The 23,485-nt window shown below is 36.9% G+C and overlaps 1 protein-coding gene across 1 annotated transcript; it reads right to left on the bottom strand.

Moving 5' to 3' along the window:
• Nucleotides 1–18,004: 18,004 nt before the first annotated feature.
• Nucleotides 18,005–18,715, bottom strand: LOC131857973 (uncharacterized). The gene has a single exon (XM_059210791.1). It carries the CDS (start codon nt 18,713–18,715, stop codon nt 18,005–18,007), a length of 711 nt encoding a protein of 236 aa, XP_059066774.1.
• Nucleotides 18,716–23,485: the final 4,770 nt, after the last annotated feature.

Genomic DNA, 23,485 nt, shown 5'->3' with positions numbered 1-23,485 from the left:
TAAACTCCTCCTTATTACTGGGCTTGTGATATAGACGAAGACAATGGCCATTGACTAGTATTATGAATCTTGCATTATCAATAGTTGCTAATTTGACCGCTCCATTAGCAAATACTTGTTCAATTCCATATGGACCAAGCCACCATGTTTGTAATTTACCAAGGTTGTCTTTATATCTGGTATCATATAACAAAGCCTAGTCACTGGCATGAAATGTTTTGGTTTTGATATATTTATCATGCCATTTCATACGGTGTTTTTGAATTAGAATTGTATTTTGCAAGGGAAATTTCCTCAATTCATCTAGTTGATTGAGTTGTAATATTTTTTCCTTTTGTGCTTCTGAAAGGTCTATACTTAGCTCTATTGCAGTACGTAGAGTTTTGTGCTCAAAATCTATTGGCATTACTACATATTTTCCATACACTAGTTCAAAGGGTGTAAACCCTGTAGTAGTGTTTCAGGATGTCTCGTATGCCCATACTGCCTTTGGAAGGAGATTTTCCCAATCCTTGTTATGTATGGAAATAGTTTTTGTTAATATTGCCTCAATTTTCCTTTTGGTCACCTCGGCCTTGCCATTGGCCTGTGGGTGATAAGGTGTAGACTTTTATGCCTAATGTTATATTCTTCTATCATAGCAAAAATCAAGGTAGATGTGAACTGAGCACCTTAATCTGTAACAAGTTCTCTAGGAACTTCATACCTTGTAAAGATCTCTTCATATAGAAACTCAACAACTTGGTTGTCTCTTGCATGTTTCATTTCCCTTACCTCTACCCATTTTGTAAGGTAGCAAGTACACACTAGGATATAGGATTTTCCATTAGACGGGGGATCAATTGGACTGATGAAGTCCATTCCCCATTTGTCAAAAGGTGTGACAAATACCTATGGATGTAAAGGCATCTCATCTGACCTTGTGGGATGACCCATTCTTTGACATCTATCATATTTCCTTATGTAATTGATTGCATCCTTGTGGAGGGTAGGTCAATAATACCCTATATAAAGTATCTTCATTGTTGTTCTTTTGGCTACAAAATGACACCCACAAGGTTCATCATGGCAAGCATGCAGAATGTCATATGTTTCATCTTCCCTAATGTACCTCCTCCTTATATTATGTAGTCTTATGTAAAATAAACATCCATTGACCTAGGTATATGGAAAAAATTTCTCAATAAGGATTCTTCTATCATTTGGAGAGATATATGAGGGTACTCTACCAATAACCAAGTGATTTTGTATATCAGCATACCAAGGGATGTGGAGTAGTGATAGAAAATAGATGTTCATCTAGGAAAGAATCATCAATGATAAGTTCCCGAGGTTGATGTGTAAGTTTGGACAAGAAGTCAACCACTACATTTTCTTTATCTGGCTCATCTATGATAGTAATATCAAACTCCTGCATCAGAAGTAAACATCTTGCAAGTCTGCCATAAACAACTGGTTTGTTCATGAGGTACCTTATTGTTGTATGATTAGTGTAAACATATACTTGGTGCCCTATTTTATAATGCCTAAATTTTTTGAGAGCATATATTACTGCTAACATCTCTTTTTCTATGATAGTGCAATTTAGTTCAGCTCCTTGCAGATTCTTGCTTATATAGTAGACTGTATTTTCAATGGCTCCATCTTTCTAAGTAAGAACTACTCCAACAACATGAATAGATGCATCGGTGTAAATATAGAAGGGCAGGTTCCATTTAGGTCCTTAAAGGACCGGTGCCTAAGTGAGTACAACTTTGAGATCTTGGAAGGCCTTATCACATGCTGGCTTCCACTAAAAATCTACATTTTCAATAATAAACCATATTAGGGACTTGAAATAGTGCTAAAATTTTTTACAAACCTCCTATAGTAACCAACATGTCCCAAAAAATATGCACATCTTTTTTCTTGATGGGAGTTGGAAGGGTTTGGATTACCTCAATTTTGATAGGATCTACTTGTTGGCAATTGACACTCATCTAGTGGTTTCCAATGGCTGGCTATTGGTTTAGGGTTGTCATTGATGGCAAGTCTTCATGGAGATTCAATTTGGTGATCATAATTCTTCGTATCTGGAAGCGGGTGTTAACTGGTAGCTGATTAACCGGTATTTCAGGAAGAATAAAGCATTTTTGGGTCTGGAAGTATTCCGGTGATTTCAGTGTATTGAATCATGTTTGGGGTGATTGGGCCGACATAGAAACATCATTTTATTATTTTTTTGGTGATCCGGTCAAGCCGACATAAGACTACACGTTACAATAGCAGGACGACATGATAAATGTTCTATTTTGTGATTACCGATATATAAGGTTGATGTGGATGATCTTTTTGGTGAATGATGTGATTGTATGCAAGCAAGAGGTGATCGAGAATCCATTTTGTCACAGTTTCACATGTGCACTCTTGACCCAGTAGCTGACTGAGACAGAGAACGGGACATAACAAAGAAGGTGCTCCAGTCGGTTTATTTATCACTTAACTAGAACTTATCCAGACATTGTAGATGCTATTTTAGAGTTCATACATTATAATTCATCACTGAAACTAATTTTTAAGTTAGTGAGACTTCCCTGAGGGTTGTAGCCTTCTGAGTTATTGTAATTGAGTAGTGAGCTCTAGGAAGTGTGGCTGAATGCGTGTGCATTCCCATATTGTAATAATGTTTTGCTACTAGCCATAGTGGAATAATACCGATAGATCACTGATTCACCCCCCTCTGAGTGATCCCTGATTCCAACAATTGGTATCAGATCATAGGTACTCTAAGGAAGCTTAATCGCTTGAGGAAGGCCCAAGAGTTGATTCAATGGATTTTGGTTTTGAAAGACAACTCAGTGTGGCACTTGAGGATCTTGATGCAGCTAGAAATGAGATTTGTACCTTGAAGAAAAAACTGAATGTTGTTGATGATTTCATTAACGACTTGAAGGATCAAGTGATCACTTCAAGAGACAAGAGGAAAGAATTGATGGCCAAGTTGAAGGAGAAAGTTTTAGAATTCATGATTGATGAATTCCACAAGCCAAAATATCATCTGTGTCATGCCCAAAATTTAGGGCAAAACACAACTGACAAATTTTTTTTTTGAGGCACTTATTTATATGCAACCATTGTTTTAAATAGTTGTGACAACTTAGCCTGTGGTTCAAATGAATTATTGATTGATGTTAAGTACTAACATAACAGTTTACGATAGTTCCTATTATCAAGTGGGACGAATAAAATTTATAAGGGGATATTAATTTCATTCAAAAGTCTTTATCATTTCGTTTGCGAATATTAGAACATAAATTAAACCATTTCTCCTAACTAGACATTAACATAATTTACTTGGTTCTATAATAATTATTTATTACATATCAACTTTCCTCCATCCTGTAATTACGTTCCTCCTTAATACTTAATTTTTACAAGAAATTGGCTTCTAATAAATCAATACTAAAACCTATTTAATTGCGTTAATATTATCAAATGGAGCCGTTACAATTAAAGTGCCAATCATCAATGAGATGATTAATTTACCTAATAAAAGTTCCCTCTTGGGTTAATAGGGTTCACAAGGTTTAGTCCGCTTAGAGGGATTAATCTTTACGCCCCTACACTATCCTCTTATATTAATTATTTAATTACTTTATTTAATAGATCCATCTATTTATGAAAATCCAATTAGATCTCCAAAATTAATTTACCAAATTCATCCAAATCTTTCATAAGATTGAACTCCAGAACATTTAAAATTTATACATCTTTTTAAAATATGCCCATTTGATTATCAAAAGCATATATAAGTTTATAAAAGTATTTAGACTAAAAATTGCCCTATTCATCCATATTTTCAAATTCTATAAATATATATATATTAAAATATTTATTTATTTATTTATTTATTTTTATTTTTTTACAGCTTTATAAAATATGCATGCAAACCCTAACTTAAGATGTAAATTATAAACTACCCTATATATTCTTCAAAAAAAAACTCTTCTTTTCTCATATTACCCTAGCCCTACCCGAGCTAGGGTTTTACTTTTAGTTTCTCGCATTGCAGGGCCGATCAAAATCGAAACCCATGGAGGAGTGGCCGAACTTTATTTTTTTAAAGGGGAGAGGCAGAGGCGCGGGGGTTTTACCCGGCCGCCACTATGTGCGCTCACAGTGGTGGCGCGGGCGCCGCCCACTGTGTGCCCACACAGTGGCAGTCTACGGGCTGTCCATTGTGTGTTCACACAGTGGCGGCGTGAGCGCCGCTCACTGTGTGCCCACACAGTGGCGGTCCACGGGCTGCTCACTGTGTGTTCACACAGTGTCGGCGTTGGCGCCGCCCACTGTGTGCACACACTGTGGGTTTCGGCCCTCCACCCGAACCTTTTTTTTTTTTAAATTTATTTATTTTATTTTTATATATATATATATATTTTTAAAATAAGTTTTTATATATAAATAAATATATATATATATATATATATATATATATATATATATATATATATATATATATATATATATATATATATCTTTTACATTATAAATACAAATATGGGTTAATTATGATTATAAATAAATATATATGTATATATATATATACTTTCTATTTATATACATATATTCTAGATATAAACTTAAATAAACATATTTTGAATGGACTTAAATTATTTCTTTCTTTGCTAACCTTGTTGCTTTAATAAAAAATAGGCTAAATAATTTAGATTTATCTAAATATAGTTTTACTTTCTGCCAAAAATAAGGTAACTATCAGAATTAAATTCACTAAGAATAGTATAGATTTTATTTTCTGCAAAAAGATAAATAATAGAGTACGAAAATTTTAACAGCAACTACACACATATGTGATTATTAAACTAAATAGACTATTACATTTCTAGACTTAAATTCCTGCAAATACATATGCGATTTTAATTCCTGCAACTTAATTTATCTAGAATCTTTTAAACTTAGCCATGCAATAGGAATTAAATTGGAAATTTCATATTCGAAAACAGCATGCATGCAATCATTAAATCATTTCTTTATTTCCTTAATCTATTTGATATGCATAAAGGGTTAAAATAAATTTCATTTCTCTTTCCTAAATATTGTATAACCTACAATTATTAAAGTTCAGAAAATCTTTAGGAACTAAATCCAGATTCATTTCTTTAGTATAGCATAAAACAACATTTCATCTTTATAAGGTACATCAAATTACGAAATAACCTTCAATACTAATGGATCTCTCATTTCTATTCAATGAGGCTCTTACAAACATTTGATACATTTCTTTTCGAAAGATAGATACGACATAATTTCCTATTACAATGTTGCTACTTTAAACATATATATTCCATTCCCACATCTTTTCTGTAACAACTGAAACCCAGCAACCTCTACTTGTCCTCTTTCCTTTCTTCCAACAATCCTGTAAATAAAACATAGGCTATGACCATGGAGTGCTCACCTCCCAACCTAGGCTAACTAGTAGCCACCCCCGAGCTCGGAGAACCAAGCCCTAGACAGGCAACAAACATGCAAACACAAACGACAGAAAAATACACAACTCAAACACAACCCCAACCCGGGCTACATTGCACCACACATTGGTGATGTCTTTTCAAGGGTGGTAGTGGACCAAGTACCCTGAGGAGACTGCAAGTATGGCCAAACAGATAGCCACCTCATGGCAAACTAAAGCATATAGCCACCTCATGGAAAACAAAATACATCAAGTATAACATAATCAGCCCTTTATTCCTTATGCCCCCCAAGGCATTCATGCCTTATTTCCCTCCTTATGACCCCCAATGCATAAACAAGCCATGCAGCAAGGGTCACACAAATTCCCTTGTGATCGCTCTCATAACGAGAGTCTCTCACTCGAGGGCTGTCAATTCTACCACCCACAAGATCCTCCTCTCTCCCAAGAGTAGGAGATCTTGATTACTCCCAAACACACATACAAAGTATAAAACAATTTACCAAATAAATTTCCAAGAGAGCATGCACGAAAAACAAATCTTTTTCAAAAACATTACTTACAAACACATGCAATAAGAAATCCATTACATGATGAATACGACCAACCTCAATCTGCCCAAAAGGTAGTATAGTTTTGTTGAGGATGAGCAGCCCAATTCCACAGTTCTTCTCTTTCTACCCTTAGCTAAAATTCTCAAACCAAATTCATTCTTTTTACTTTACAAAATTCTTTTGTCTCCAAAAATGGAGAGTGGGCGATTACCCTCAAATTCTCCAATTCTTGCTTAAGAAGCCCATTCTCTCAGTTCTCACAAGTTTCTAAAAATCAAAAAGGAAAGTAAGACAGAATGGGAAAAAGTCTCTCATTCGAAAAGGAAAGTTTACAACTAAGATCAAACTTCTAATTTCAATTTTCGCACAACTCAGAAAAGCCGATTTTTAAAGTGTCAAAAAGGTCACTTAAAAGTAGAAACTTGCCTAAAATTACCCCTAACCCCTAGGTATACCTTATGGGCTTTAGGAAACCCTATTAAACTACCCCTAGGTGTTCATTTAACCCATTTTAAACCCCTCTGAAGTTTATTTTCGGGTCAAACATATGTTGACCTCTCCAAAGATTCCTTTTCCCAAAGTATTTATGACATCATGCTACATTATTAGAAAAAACTATAGTCGAACACTTTCCCACCAAGAGACAAAAATAAAACATTTAAACTTAAATCCACACATGTGTCAAGTGACACAAATAAAACAATTTTTTACAAATTAAAACATGAAATCGTCTCTTGTGGTTTTTTACACATTAAATTTTAAATAACACTTAACACTCATGCAGCATATACTGTTACGAATAAAATACAACACAAACGGGGTGTTGTCTCTCCAAATAGACAACCCCTGGCTTACGAACATACATAAGTCTAGGTTTGGTTCTCCGTAATTTTCCCATGGTCACATGGATAATCCCTGCGCAACTCAATTTACACATTAGTACTTCCAAATAATCTCATATAATATAAAACACATGAATAATAATGCACTACAAACACTCTGCATACAATATATATTTATCAATCAATGCATCTTTCATCCAAATAACTCCACATAACAATTATCATCATTCACATAATTTTGGTCCATACATTAAAACATGCATTCCTATTTCTATCCTCATAGTAAAGTCATGCAAATCCAATAATGACATACCTCCTCTCAAATTTATCCTATCTTAGGATCATATAGAGTTCTTTATCATAAAGCATATAAATGAAACATCAACATTCATCATTGTTATCAAATCACGAAATCATATACATTCTACATCCAGACATAGCTGACCTACGTTAAATCAAGATTATCCAGTCATTGGATCTTTTAGGATTTCAAATTCATAACATATCCAAAAAGTACACCACAAGGTGCAATAACTCTATAACTTGGTTCAATTACCTTTCTCACCAATCTATCTGTCTAACACAGTCCATTCTATTGAATTATAAAGCATTTATTAATAGGTCAAACATGGTCAACTAAGTAAATCAAAGCTTGGTTTGGGGAAGGCCTCACAATCTGCATGCAAATACCTATCATACACAAGAGAAAAACCTACAAACAAGAGAGTGCAAGAATAATTGGAAACGATTGCAAGAAGAATCAGAATTGAATTAACTTGCCAGAATGAATTAATTACAATGTGATAAATCCTTTAATAAAGGATATCAAAACCCTAAAAAAACCCTAAGGGTTGAATGCATGAAATAAAATAATTATTAAATGCCTAAAAAAGCTTCCTAAATTTAGCTTAAATGAAAAAAGAAAAGGTGACTTAATTAATTAATCAATATGATTAAATTAATCTAGTAAATAAAACCTTTTACTCTAACACCCCCCCTTAAGATGAATTTAGGGAGTAGCCAAAAAGCTAAGTGCATGAAAGAAGCTACATGCAAAAAATGCAACTACATGCAACAATGCAAATTTGGGTCCCGACAACAAGGCCTGATGAGGTACCAAATCACAACATGCAGTTTTTTGTAAAGTGGAGAAAAAGGAGAAAACCCAGTGGGAAAAAACTCCTCTCCAAAAAGAGATGGAAAAAATAAAGTACAAGTGCATGTCTCAAGAGACTCTCTCAAGAACATGTGTACAACCAACCCCCCCGATGAGAGAGGTTTGAGACTCCAAAGCCCCCCTAGAATGATAGAACCCCTGTGTTGATAGTCAAACCAATGTGTCTCCAATACGGAAAAAACAAAGACTGCAGACAAAGAAGAGGATACCCCTAAACAAGAGGTGAAATTGGAAGGCTTGGATAATACTCAATGGAGAATGCATGATGATGTTGTAATCAAATCCCCAATGATGGCAGAACAACAAATGTGTTGAATATGTCATTTGAGAGGGAATGAACATCCTTTGAAATATCCTCAACAACTCGAATAGGTGGCTTAAATAATGCAACTACAATGTCGGGAAATGTTGAAGAGGAATCCTGTTGAACAAAAGAAATCTCAATATGAGGTGGAGGTGTAGAAGTCACAATAGTGGTCTCAGGAACAACACATAAGTTGAAGTGACCTGACTTCACCTCAACATGCTCTCTTGAATAAAGAGAGTGATTCTTCGATAGTGGAGATGGAGAACTAAAATGAGAGAAAGAGTACAAGCGGGAAGAATGATCAACTATCCATGTTGCAATAATATAGCCAATCTCAGTGTCTCTAATATGCACTAAATCTCGAGTGAACTCAACTATCTTCCCTATCCCACTGTGAGTAACCTAATACATGGAGAGAAGGTTAGAGGAAAAAGATGGAACACATAATACATTATGAAATGTACCATCATCAATGTTGATAGAACCTTTCCCACATATAGTCATAACAGTGTTGTTACCCATCAAAATGTGCAGTGTAGGAGAAACATGAAAAGATGAGAAAATATCCTAAGAAGATGCCATGTGATGTGAAGCACCTGAATCAAAAAACCACCTAGAAGAAGGTGGACAAGCTATTGCACATAATGCATGATCCTTACTTCTGTCCTATCCATCTATCTGGAATGAAGAAGAAGACCTGTGAGAAGTAAAAGAAGAAGGAATATCAATATTGCTGATTGAAAGAAGAGTTGTCAAATCTGAAACCTGTTTTGCATATCCATCAATCTTCTTCTCATAGTACTGAGACTCATCATGACTTGTCTTGCTGCTATAACCACACTTAGGTCTATCTTTCTTTGATTTCCCCCCTTTAGGAGGAGGTGGGCCAAAGGACTGTTGTGAACTAGAATGTTTCCTAGGCTCTTTTGTCTTTGGCTTCTATTTCTGCTTTTGTGACTCCTGAGATGATTGTACAATCAAGGCATGACTATGTGATCCAGTGTGAGAGTCCAAATGGGATATCTAGGCCTGCTCACGAGTCAGATGATCACAAAGCACTTCAAAAGTGGGCATGGTATGATGTGACCCCATAGCATCCATGGTGGAGAAAAACAAGAAGAGAAAATATGTAAAGGACCTCGAAGCTTAGTGAGAATCAGGTAGATGCAGTCTGTATCTATCTTCATAGTACCACCACCCTCCATATGAGATCACAATGATTTCAAATTCATCAAGAATTCATCAATGGTAGGAAAAGAATCATTTGCCAAAGAAGTCAACTTTGCTTTAATCTATAGAGCCCGAAACTTGTTGATGGTGCCAAAGAGAGTCTAAAACTTGATCCACACAGCTCGAGGTGTAGTGAAACCCTCAAGGTGGAACAAAAGACTTTCTTGAATATCAAGGGAAATAATCCCCATGGCCTCATCCATGCAGTTCCAGTGCTGCATGATCTCAAATGCATGAGTCAATTGAGGCTAAACCTCATCCAAACAGGACCATAACCCCTTCACCATGAGAAGGTGAGCCATATGTACTTTCTAGGTGTGATAATTGTGTGGAGTGAGCCACTCAATAGAGGAAGGGTCTTCCATGTGAAATAGAGGAAAAATGCCCTCCACAAGACAGAAACCCAAACCCTAGCACAAATCTGAAAGATGGAAAGTGCGAAAAAGAAAAAACACAAATGAATTATCTTTGTGTACTTGATTAATTTTCTAATAAAATAAGTTGCATATCTTAATAGAGTGTTCCAACACCTTTCCAACCCCTATTTGTTTGCAAAAAATATGCCCCCGGAAGTGCCAAAAAGTAGTTCTAACTTTGATTGGAAAAAACATGTGCAAAACATAAAAACCAGAAAATATTACCTCCATATTCGGATCCATCTTAGAAAGCTTTTTTTCAATAATATATGATTTGTCGAATTTTGCTTCTGTATGCTCAAGATATCATGAAAAAACCAACCCTAGGTCAAATATGCCTTGAAAAAAAATAACCATCCCTCTGGGCGGCGCCGCCAGATGTGGTTGAGCAGCAGTGGAGCTTAGTGGAAGAGTGGCAGTGGAGGTGGTGGTACGGTGGAGCATTGTCAGGCAAGGAGGCGGAAATTTTAACAACCACTAGCGGCTTGTTGTTGGTCACTAGCAGTTGGCGGCTAACCGCTGTGTTTCGATGGTTTTGCGGCTTTTAAGGCTGCTATCGGGCGGTGTACAGACCGTCACCTGTACCGGTGAGGGTTCTGCTGGTAGTTAATAACTGTCGGGGTTGAATATCCAAGATCTTATACCATGTTAATATTCATGATTGATGAATTCCTCAAGCCCAAATATCACCTGCATGCAAATACCTACCACACTACAAACAAGAGAGTGCAAGAATAACTGGAGACAATTGCAAGAAGAATCAGAATTGAATTAAGTTGCAAGAATGAATTAATTACAATGAGATCAATCCTATAATAAAGGAGATCAAAACCCTAAAGCAAACCCTAAGGGTTGAATGCATGAAATAAAATAATTATTAAATGCCTAAAAAAGCTTCCTAAATTTTGATTAAGTGAAAAAAGAAAATGTGACTTAATTAATTAGTCAATATGATTAAATTAATTAAGTAAATAAAACCTTTTACTCAAACAAAAAGAAGATCGGATCATGGAATATCAGGGTAAAGCTAATGAAGTTAACAGGCTTGAAAGAGAGAATGCTTCTTTGAAGAATGAGATGCAATCCATTGTGATGAGGCTGACTAAGGAGATTGAGGACTGAAAGAAGAATGAAGAGAATCTGGCACAATCATTGAAGGAAAGAGCAGAAGAATGCTTCGCCCTTACCTATGGGAAAGATCAGTTGAAAATTGATTTGACAGAGTCAAGGAATAATGGTCAAGAACTGAAAGACAAATTGCTACCTTAAGGGATGAACTTTCTACTACTAAATAATAAAAGACAAATTCAAAGCTAGCTCAACAAGGATTGATGAGATGCTAGAGAGTTAGAGATGTAGAAAGGATATGCGAGGGCTTGGATTTGAGATAGGTGAATCCTCTGGATCTAGACAAGGTAGTGCAAAACTTGATCAGAAGAAGAGCAAGAATCCTCTGGTAAGACAACCTAATGCTCATAAATTCAATGGTAGATGCTTTACTTGTAATAAATATGACCATATGGTTAATCAATGTAGAAGTAGGATGAATAATGGAATGAACAACATTAAAAATGTTCCTACCTTTACGAGTCGGTGCTTCATATGCAATAATTTTGGTCACAAGTCAAATATGTGTAGAGCAGTAATGAATAACTTTGAAAACAAAAGGTTCTATGCTTGTGGGATGTTTGGACATATCTCTAACTAGTGCAGGATGAGACCAAATCAGATGAACTTCAAACCTATGCAAAATAATGTTTGTTGTGTATGCAACAAAATTGGTCACATTGCTAATTACTGCAAAAGCAAGAACAATGCTATGGTAGACAAAAGAAAATCATATGTGAAGGGAAAAGTGAAGGCATAAGAGATCAGAGACAAAAATGAGAAGATGTGGGTTAGAAAAGATGAAACTAAAGAAGAAAATAGATCTGCACCCGAATCTAGTGCAAGATCTTCATCCGGTAACTAGGGATTTATGCCTTAGGCGGAACACTTCATGTAGATTATGAGAACCCCCACTTCAGTGATTTGCAATCAATTCTGGAAGGTTGCAGAAGACTTAGATCAGATATGCAAATGTTATCTAAAAGTTTCAGAAAGTATTTGATGCTCTGGTATGGAACTTCTTGAAACTCATGGTAACCTATTGCATTTATTACAGTGAAAAATTAGTTTTTTGAAGGATAAAAGTGCATTTCAAAGTTTCATTTGTCACAATATAATCAATTGAATAGTGTAGGGAAGAAGAGCGAAGCAATTTGGTGATTTCAACAGCAATTTCAGCGATCCTAAAGAAAATTTCAACGCTTGGCTATGAATCAAGTTATTTATCTGTTCATGCTTACAATTTTCGCAAACCCTAGCATATTAAATGGCTTCAACTTCTGGTGTTGCTACCCCTTTGGTGGTCGAGATTAAGGACATGGCCAAACCTGTTTTCAAGAAACACCCTTGCAAGTCAGTTGAGGATGATCCAGAAGGTGCATTCTCAATGGTACCCTATGACATTCTCCATAATGCAGATATTAGGGCTTACATCCACTATGATCTCGAGGAACTTGGAAACACAGATATGTTGGACCTGTACAACAAGAACTTGGCACACTGTTTGGGAAATCTCAAACCCGAATACAAAGTTCTTCAAGACAGGGGCTTCTCATAATTCATCCATTTTTCGTTGTTCGACGAAGCAGAGTGGATCCAGTATATTCTTAGCCAAGTTCATGATGAATTCTTATGTTTTAATAGGCTGCACAATATCACCAAGCAAGTGATCTGAGTCGTGACATGCTTAGCTGAAATCAGTAAAGTGCCCAGCCTGAGGGAAGTGTCGAATGATACAGTGATAGCCACCACTGGTTCCAAGTTTGACAATAGATCTATGACCATAAGCGATATACTGGAGAATAATGTGAAATTTTCATTGATGGTGGTCGGTTACAAGGTTTACTAGTCAAGCAAGTATAGCTATGTCTTTGGTACTGCCATATACTTTGCATACCAGATGCTCAAGGATGATAAGAGGTATGACCTGTGTTCAGTTCTCTAAAATGAATTGTTAAGCAATTTTGAAGAAGATTAAGTAGGATAAAAAGAACACTTTCAAATATGGTACACTTATTATCTGATTGGCCTTATACTTTTTGAATGAGATACTCGGTGTAAGAGGAAAGGTCCAATGGGCCTATGATAGACCGATGGCAATGCAGATTAAAGAGGGATTATGGGGAATTTGAGATGCATCAATGAGAATATCTGCTCTATGGGGATACTTCAAATCTTTTCAAGCAGCAATGAAAAATAGAGAGAGGATCCCTAAGGAAGTTGTGGAGAAGTATGAGCAAATCATATGCTTCATGGTCGACAAAGATCAATGCCAAATGGAAGCAGTGGAACCCAAGATAGTATGGATCATGCCCATGGGGTATGAAGTTGACTCCATTACACTTGAGGCATATGCTCAATATTTATTGAGTCAACCAATGGACCCTAAGGAAGAGACAATTCGAACATTCAAGGAGAAAGACCTTGAATTGCATGGACAATTCATTGCACCTACCAAAAAAAGGAAAGTTACTAATATGGTCGAGGAGGCGGCAACTCGAATGTGATTGACCCAGGAGGAGGTGAAGAAAGCAAGAGAAAGATATGCACAGAAGGAGGCCAAAGAGGAAACCAAGAAACCTAAGGTTGATCCGATTCCCTCCAAGGTCAAACCTAAGGAAACCAGGTCTACTCTTGCTTTGGTGGCACAATCTGTAGGACCTAGCCCATCCATGAAATGTGTGTTGAAGTAGAAGGAGAAGCTTAAAAGGACCTATGTTGGAATATCTTTGGTAGTTTCTAAAATAGAGGCTAAGGAGGAAGTAGGAAAGGCAAAGGAGAAAGGAGAATTTGTCAGAGTGGTGAGGCAACCACAATCTGATGGAGCCCAACAGAGTAAGAAAGCAAAATCTGATCCCACCCCTGCTAGAAGAACCGATAGAGAAAGGAAGGTTAAAGCTCAACCTGAGTGCGGTAATAAAAAAGTTAAATCTACACATGTACCTTCATTATCTGCAGATCAGTTGATTGATGAGATAATTGTAGATGGCAATCTAAAGAATATTGGAGTGTGTTATACGAATTTGAATGAGGCTGATCAAGGAAAGGTAGAGGAAGCAGTTGTATTATATTTGCATAATTTTAGCAAAACACTAATTTAGCTAGAGAATAGCATTCCCAAGGATCTGTACAGTCTTATCGATGCAAGGAGAATGACAACCAACAAATTTGACAAAGAGATGAAGGAGAGAGAGCTAATAAATGTTTGTACGTGTATCACTCTTGATGAAGCCAAGAGGCTGATTGAGGAGGCTAATAAGAAATAATTCTGAAGCAAGAATAGGGTTAACAAACTAATGATTGGGAAGGTGGAAGAAGTGAGGAAAGAAACATAAGATATATGGAGAAAAATCATTTGAAATGATCCCCTGTACAAAGATGCATTTAAGTCCTCTCAGCCGGAAGAAAAGCAAGGTATTTCTGGTGGTCAGAAGGATGAAACTCAGATTGAGGGACATCTGGAAGATCAAGGTAACACAACACTTGATGTTGAGACTGGTGATACCCCTCCAGTGGTGGACAACTCTGCAACCCCTGAGATCCAACAGGTTGATACTACACCAAGTGGCAACACTGGTGCAAAAGATAAAGGGGATGGAGAAGAGAAAAACAAATGCTAAGTGTGCAGAGGCAAAGGTCACTGAGGTAGACAAAGGCAAATGAGTAGTTGATCCATCAATTGTCACTCCTTCGCTTACATGGACCCCACCTCAAATCCCTATCAATCTAGATGGTCTACTGAATCTTGGATAGATGTCTCCTACAGAGAAGCTTATGCTCGCAGCTGCTGTGCAAGCCCAGGCCAACCAGGATCTGGTGAAGTCTGAATCTGAAGATAAAAATCTCATTTTAATGTTAGTTGATGTTTTCTAGAAGGTGGCTCTAAATGTACAACTAGATTCCAATAATAGCCCCTTCGGTAAATTGTTGCAATTAATTAAAAGTGTAGATACCAAGTTTGATTCTATAAAGAAGTCTGCTACTTAGAAAGTTTTGGAAAAATTTAAGGATGTTAGGATACAGACATTCTGGAAGATGATTGAGGATGATAGAGTGAGACTAAATTAGAGATTGTAGATTAATTCTGATACATTGTTAGAGGGTGGTAAATTGTACAAATATTGCCTAATTTTGCCTAAATTCATTGTAGATATCGACAAACAGATAGGTATTTGCCAGGGAAAGCTTTTTAGTATTTCGCAGTCCTTTGATCCTAATGTAACTTTAACTAGAAGTGTTGAAGGCAGATTATAGCTCTAAATGATCAAATCTCAAACCTCCAAGTGGAAAAGAACAAAATTTTGAGAAAATTTGGTGAACTCCATAACCTAATTGCCCCCCGATTGGACACCATGTTGAGTAATAAGGTAGATTGTATGAAGGAAATGGCCCGACCTATGTCATATGGCCTAAGGGAATTAGAGATTCATGCCACTGTATTTAGTGCATTCATCACAATTTTGGACAATTTGAAGAGTGGGTGGGGTACTCACCTAGGATTTTTGAAGACTATTTATGCTAACATCTTCAAGTATTTGTAAAGTTTTTGGTGAATCTATTTGTATATAAATTTTAGACATCACCCCATCTTTGGTATTGATGTCAAAGGGGGAGAGGAATAGTGAAAAATGTATAGTATTGAAGAGTAGAATTCTTTGTCTAAGGGGGATCCTTAGAAATTCTTTTGATTCTTTTGAACTAGTGTACATTGCTCAACACTTAGACATTTTTCATGAGTGTTGCCATCAATGCCAAAGAGGGATATTGTTGGTAAATAACACTCATTTGATGGTTTTTGGTGGCTGACTATTGGTTTAGGGTTGTCATTGATGGAAAATCTTCATGGAGATTTGATCCAGTGATCATAATTCTTTGTATCCCAAAGCAGGTGTTAACTGGTAGCTGATTAACTGGTATTTCAGGAAGAACAAAGCATTTTTGGGCCCGAAAGCTTTCTAGTGATTTTAGTGTATTGAATCATGTTTGGGGTGATTGGGCTGACATAGAAACATCATTTTATTATTGTTTTGGTGGTCTACATTTATTCTTTGTGATCCGGTCAAGCCAACATAAGACAACACGTTACACTAGCAGCCTGACATGATAAATGATCTATTTTGTGATTACCGGTAAATAATTTTGGTGTGGATGATCTTTTTGGTTAATGATGTGATTGTATGCGAGTGAAAGGTGATCAAGAATCCATTTTAGCATAGTTTCACTTGCGCACTCTTGACCTAGAGTAGCTAACTGAGATAGAGAATAGGGCAGATTAGAGAAGGTGCTCTACTAAGTGTATTTAGCACTTAACCAGAACTCATCCAGGCTTTGTAGATGCCATTTCAGAGTTCATACACTGTAACTAATTTGTAATTCAGTGAGACTTCCCTGAGGGTTGTAGCCTTTCGGCTTATTGTAATTGAGCAGTGAGCTCTAGGCAGTGTGCCTAAATGCCTATGCATTTCCATATTGTAATATTGTTTTTCTACTGGCCATAGTGGAATAATATTTTGGGTTCAAATCCCGCTGTGGTTTTTCCCATTTGGGTTTCCACACAAAAAAACCAGGGTTATGATCTTGTGGTTGTTTGTTTTATGTTTCTGCATTTCAGTTTCAAGTATATGCTTTTGATGGTTTAAAGTTAAGTTTGGAAATCTGATAACTAGTAGACCACTCCTTGCATCATTAGAAAACATTTCTCATTGTTGAGTGAAAGATTATGATCCTGACATCTTTTTAGAACTTTAGATAGGTTATCAAGTGCCTCTTGAAATTCATCTCCATATATGGTGAAATCATCCATATAGATTTCCATGTAATTGTGGGAGATATCAACAAAGATGCTTAGAACTACTCTCTAAAAGGTTGTTGGAGCATTACACAATCCAAATGGAAGAACATAGTAGGCATAGGTTCCTCAAGGACAAGTGAAGGTAGTTTTATCTTGATCTTCTGGTATTATTTGAATCTGATTATATCCACTAAACCCATCAAGGAATGAGAAGTACTTTTTCCCTGCTAAAGATTCCAAAACTTGATCAATGAAGGGAAGTGGAAAATAATCCTTTTTGGTGTCTTTGTTCAATTCCCTATAATCTACACATACCCTTCATTTTACATTTTTCTTTAGAACAAACACCAAAGATGAAACCCATTGACTATCTGAGATGGGGTAAATAAAACCTGCATCCAATAGCTTTTGTAATTTAGTCTTGACAATTTCCCTAAGGGTCGGGTTAACTCTTCTCTGAGGCTATCTGATTGGTTTAGTATGCTCTTGGATGTAGATTCTATGTCTACATAGTGTAGGATCCAATCTTACCATATCAGTGTAGTCCCAAGTAAATGTGGACTTCTTCTGTTGTAACATATCTTTCAATGACTACTCTTGTTGTAGAGAGAGATTATAGTTTATAATGAGCTGCTTCCTAGGAGCTACTTCAATCTTCTTAGTCATTTCTTTCATGGAAGCTTCATTCACACTTGGTAGCTTTATTTCATGGGGCAAAAGAGTATGAAGGAGTGGTGAAGTAATTAAATTTGAACTAGGAAATAGTCTTTGTGATGTACATCTAGAATTGTCCGAAGTACCTTCTCCTGTAGCCTCCTTTGCACATGTATTATTTAACACTTATGTTAATACTTGATCTTCATCATAGATTTGGAGGAGATGACTTCTATCAAGCATCATCAATTTTACCACAAACTTGGCATCTTCCTCAATCTCATCACCTAAGTCGGGCCAGATAAATTGTTCTGATTCTTCATGTGGTTGAGCAGGTGGATAAAGTGTCAATTTATTTATACTATCTCCATTGGAAATAGTCATATCTCCTGATCTGCATCCAATGTAAGCATTTGCAGTAGCCAACCATGGTCTACTCAGAATTACTGGATATCACCCCAAGGTAGCCTTGGGAGATAAAACCATAAAATGACCTGGATACTCCCAATAATCAAGAGTGACGACAATATCTTCTATCATACCATCTAGCTTGAATGTAGAACTATCATCTAGTTGAATAACTATATGAGTAGGTCTTGTATTAGCCAAATTCAGATTCTGCATGATCTCTTTCGTCATGACATTGATAGCAACTCCTAAATCTATGAGATCATTTTGAACCATAATCCCATTTATCATTATTGCAACTATTGGGCTACCAGGGTCTGAATACTTAGGTAAGATTAGTTTCCCTAGCATAACATTAGTTAACTTACCCATTACATGAACTATTGCAAGGTCCTTCTTCTTCCTCCCAAGTTTCTTCAAGCATGCCTCTCTAATAACCTTACTATACATAGTTACATCATTAATTGCTTGACAGAGAGGTATCTTAATGGAAACTTTCTTAAGCTGGCCTAGAAAATCAAATGTTGGCTCAAGGACAGACTTTGGTTGAGCTAATGTTTGAGGTAATGGAGGATTCAAATTCTTAGGTTCTTCAGTTTGCAAAACAGGACTAGGTTCTATTTTTTCCTCCTCTTCATTAGTTAACTCTATGATGACAAGAGTAACAGGTGATTGCAAAGTTTTTCCTGACCTAATATTTACATCACTGATGCTAACTGAATATGCAAGGTATTGATTAAATTTGGTGGAATACATTGGTTGCTATTGTTGCCAAGTTTTATTGTTGGGATTAGGAGTAGGTTGGGTTGGTAATTGAGTAGGTCTTGGTGAACATTGGCAGGTGCAGGTGGCATAATGGTTGGCTAGTTAGCAGGTTGATTGGGTTGGAGCTATCCAGCTGATTGATTAGGCCATTGTTGTCCTCTCCAAGGATGTTGTTGAGGCCAATTGGTTTGTTGTGGCTGCCAATTTCCTTGAGGTGGCTACCAATGGGCTTGAGGTCCAGACCAAGAATTTGGCTGATAGTTCCATTGTGGGTTCCCATAATTACCAAAGTTAGTAGAATATGGATTTTGCCACTAATTACTAGGTGCATATGAATATGGACCATTGAAAGATAAGGGATCAGGTGGCATACCTTCTCTTGGAACCCATGGTTTCCTTTGGGCCACAAAGAAAATTTGGCCTTCATCATCCTCTACTGGATGAAAGTATGGTTGATGAGTTTTGCTATCGATGTTGGCCAACTTTTTGCATCTACACTCCTTTTTCCTCTATCTGCAATGAGGACAAAATTCAAACAATATTGTTTATGGAGCATCTTGCTTCTATTTTTCCTTTAGAGTGTCAATTTGTGTGGCCATATTGTTGATAATATCATGCAAAAAAATCTTTGAGCAGATTAGTCAAGTCCATTCTTGAGACCCCAGAATTCATTTTATTTACTGATGATGTATTCGTGTATCCTTTGGGCTTTCTCAATGTATCTCTTGAATAATTTTGACATAGTTGTTGTATGTCACTCCAAGTAGTTTGAGTAATAGTACCACTGCCCATGAGGTTCAGAGCATGAATACATTCCTCATTAATTCCTCTTAAGGAAACCAATTTCTGGGACTCTTCAGTCAACTGATTATGTTTGAACTTTTTCAAGCTGAAGAGCAACCTTCCTACATAGTCCTCTAGAGATTCTTCACCTTTTTGTTGCATCCTGAATATATCATCTCCCCTCATATCACTTCCCCTATAGTAGTCCCTATATTTGTTAAGTAATTTTTCCTTCATGGTGTCCCAATCGGTTACAAAATCTTCTCCTAACGATATAAACCAATAGAGATCAAAATCCTTCAAGGTGGATGGAAACAAATTAAGTTTGTGTCCATCTATGGTATAGTCATAACTTCTGCATAGGACATCAAATTCAAAAAGGAAGGTATCTAGATCTTTTGTAACAAGGACATAAAAGTGAGGGAGAGCAGCAGGAGGAATGTTTTTTAGATTGGCATTGGCTCCCTATGGTGGAATAGGAAATTTAAATGTCAAATCAAGAGGTGGGGGTAGATTGTTACCACCTCCCATGGCTTCCATATTGCCTCAATAAATCACTAATGCAATAGATGGGTCTTTTACAGGTGGTGGCTTAGGTGGAGGAATAAGATTATCTAGGTCTGCAAAGAGTTGTACAAAATGATCAAGCTCTAGCTTAGTGTTTATATCATCAGGTGGATCTTCTTCAGAGTAATACAGGTTAGGAAGGAATCTCCCAAGGGGATCTCTTATTCTATGCATACAAATATTGAAAATCTAACATCAAACCTACATGAATGACATGAATACGTATTCTACTCTAGGAAGTAAAATACTTCTATAATGACTTGACAAATGAAATCCTATGTTCCCATAAACTCGCAGTTTGTCACCATCCCCAGAAATAGTGGCAAAAAATGTCGGTACTGTCAGGACCTCAAAAAAAAATCATAATTTTGAGGGCCCATGTAAATTTTTGTTCAAATGCACTCAATTCTGCCCTTGTAGAATAAGCCTGAGTTGCTCTGTTTGAGAGCTCACAATTTTGAACCCATTGAGTTTCATGAGAAATCCCTTTGGGGAGGTGTTAGTAACCTTGTAGAGATGCTATATTTCTATTCACAGCTTCCTTAGATCAGTTTTGACAAGTTTGTGAAGTATCCTTTCGAGGTCCAGAAGTTAGGTTGTTGATTTGCAGCAATTTACCTTTTCTGAGGGGCCCACTTTGAGCAATTGTATATTTTTTCTATTTGATTTTCAATTCAAACTGAGAGTTTCCCATGATTCTCTAAAAAAATTTAACACCCCATTCAAAGTGGCATATCCCCATGAATCCATTTGCTTAGTTTTCAAAGTTGAATCTGTGTGCAAAAAGTTTAGTTTTGCAAACTGGACTGTGTCAAGCAGAAGTCAGTAGCCCTCTGTGAATTTTTATTTCATGCCCAATTAACCTGTAATTCAAGGTGGTTGTACCCTATGATTCTCTATAAAATTGTCTACCACACTTCAAGATTGCAGCTCCCTAGCTCATTGTTTGATCAGTTTTCAAAGCCTATTCCAAATGGACTTTTTCAAGGTTCAAAAGTAGCACTTTCCAATTTTTCTAAGTGGGCAACTTTGATGGTTAATATCTTTTGCCTCAAATTTTGTAATGATGATCCATCTGATGCCTTAGATTCTTTATATAACAATCTATCAATGTGTTAGTCTGCAAGCCTTGGTTAGGTGTTCGGGTCAGTTTTTGAAGCCTATTCCGAAGGGTACTCAGGTGTTTTGGGCCAAATTTTAAAGTTGAAAATTGTCAAAATTTATGGTTTCTCGATCAATTTCTCACATTCGGCAGATGTTTCAGAGCATTCTTGGCCAGTTAGTTGCCCAGAAATGAAAAAAAATCAGTCGAGCCCACCCAGGGCCCGACTAATGATAGCTCCCAATGGGGTCAATTGAAGCCTTCCAATGGAAATAAATATTATTTAAATTGCATCCATTTAAATAATGCTGTATTTATATGAAAAATCATTTTTGGGGGGTAGGCGAAAATATTTTAAAATGATTTGTTAGGGCCATAAACAAAAATTGTGTTTTGAATCATTTTAATGTTTACTCTAAATATTTGTCAATATTAAAATAGTGAGGGAAATGCATTTTGAAAAAATATGGTTTACCTAGCTGCGGGAAAATGGTTTCAAAGTGAAATAATAAAAAATTCATCATGCGGACATTTTCATAACAAGAATGTTTAGATGATTAATCCAAAGGATGGGGCCCACAAAAGAAGCAACAAGACATAGAAGGCATGGTATGAAACCAAATTTTAAGGCTTCATAATTTTTTTTATTTAAAAAAAAAGAAAAAATTTACCTCGGAAAATTTCTAAGGCAAGCCAGAGAGTATATGCGGGGCAATGGGCTGGGTGAGAGGAGAGGCTCTCCCCACCACCCCGCACCATGTTTCAAGAGTGCAAGGTGGGGATGCGGGTTAGTGGAGTTGGCATGAAATTCATCCTCGCCATCCCGTGGCTTGAGGCTAGGCGATTACAATGTACTGAAGGGAAGGTTTAAACCCATGAGAGGATGACCTCCCGCCATCCCGCACACGAAGGCATGGACAAAACAAAACATCGCGCAGGATAAAAATTTTAAGCCCACGTGAAAGGTAAAATCAGGGCACATTGAAAAGGGAAACCAATGAATCCCGAAAGGGGGAGCAGCCAAGATTTAGGGTTCTTTTGTGTTGCGGGTAGAATTTCAGAATCCACAGAGTCAGTATGGTGTTGAAATTATGTCTCTGGGTCATAGTGATTTTTCAAATGCATTGCATGGAGTTGAGATTAGGTTTATCGCTTCATTCCACAACTTTCCTCTAGTGTTGGATCCGCTCCCTTGATTGGCAAGGCACATGTTATGAAATTTTTGAACCATTTGTAGGTGTCAAATTGTTGGTCTATTCATCGTGATGTAGGGAGAGGTTAATTGAACAATGTGCATGCTGAGATCGATGTGATCTGATAATTTGGAAAAAAAATATGGAGGTTGTAGAGAGGGTCGATATCCATCAAAGCCTGAGTGATTGAAGAATTTCAAGGAAAAATGTGGTAAAATAAGCAATTTCTATGTATGGAGTTGGGTGTAGCAGTAACAAGAAGCCTTCGACCCATGTGAATGTCCACAATTTCTAATGGCGACACAGAGGCAGGGCAGGGGGAAAAACGTAACGAGCATTGTGTTATTCAAAAAATGTGAAAGATGGGATTGGCTATTGTCGAGTTGCATTTTGAGGGAGGACAGCAAGAGGTAGATGCAAGTGATAATGCACAAAGAGGACTTCAAGAACCTTTTTAGCATAAATAATAATAATTTTAAATGCCAAATCTTGCATCTTCTCATAATCTCCCCTCATGTTCGTGCTATTGGGAGCTTCCGAGCGGTGTAATGGAATCCTTGTTTGATGTTGTAGTAGTGGTAGAAAATGATAATTGAAACCTGATTTATGTAAAGGCCCATCCATATGCCCGCCCATTTTTTGTCTAATTCTACATTCGGTGTAAATAGCTTGAAGGTAGTGAGCACCTAGCGACGTTCCATCAATGCTTGCAGTACGGTCTTTGTGCACAGCGATGGGTATGTGGTTCGTGTATGAGATATGGAGTGGTAAACGATGACAGGTGATAATGATCATGTATATGGTTGTGGGTAGTGATGCAAGTAGGCACTAATACATTTGCGGTCAAATTCCGACAGAGGTTTCCAACGGACAAGGAGCATTGTGTGAAAATTTGAATTTTTTTTAAAAATATGCCCGTGTTCGTCGGAATTCTAACGACATCGTGCATTTTATTAAAAAAAACAACACAACGCATTTTCATTTTGATCGAAGCAATTCGAAGCAAGTGGCGATCGTCTTGCCTCCCTGCCCCCCCCGCCGGAGCGATCTCTGCACAAGCAAGGTAAGGGCAACTAATTTTTTTCCGCAATCATATTGAGACTGGTTTTTTTTTGC

This window comes from Cryptomeria japonica, chromosome 1 (assembly GCF_030272615.1).
Source record: "Cryptomeria japonica chromosome 1, Sugi_1.0, whole genome shotgun sequence".
In the NCBI taxonomy this organism is placed as follows: Eukaryota; Viridiplantae; Streptophyta; class Pinopsida; order Cupressales; family Cupressaceae; genus Cryptomeria; species Cryptomeria japonica.
The sequence above is the reverse complement of the archived record's forward strand: the minus strand, read 5'-3'. Positions and strand labels throughout refer to the sequence as shown.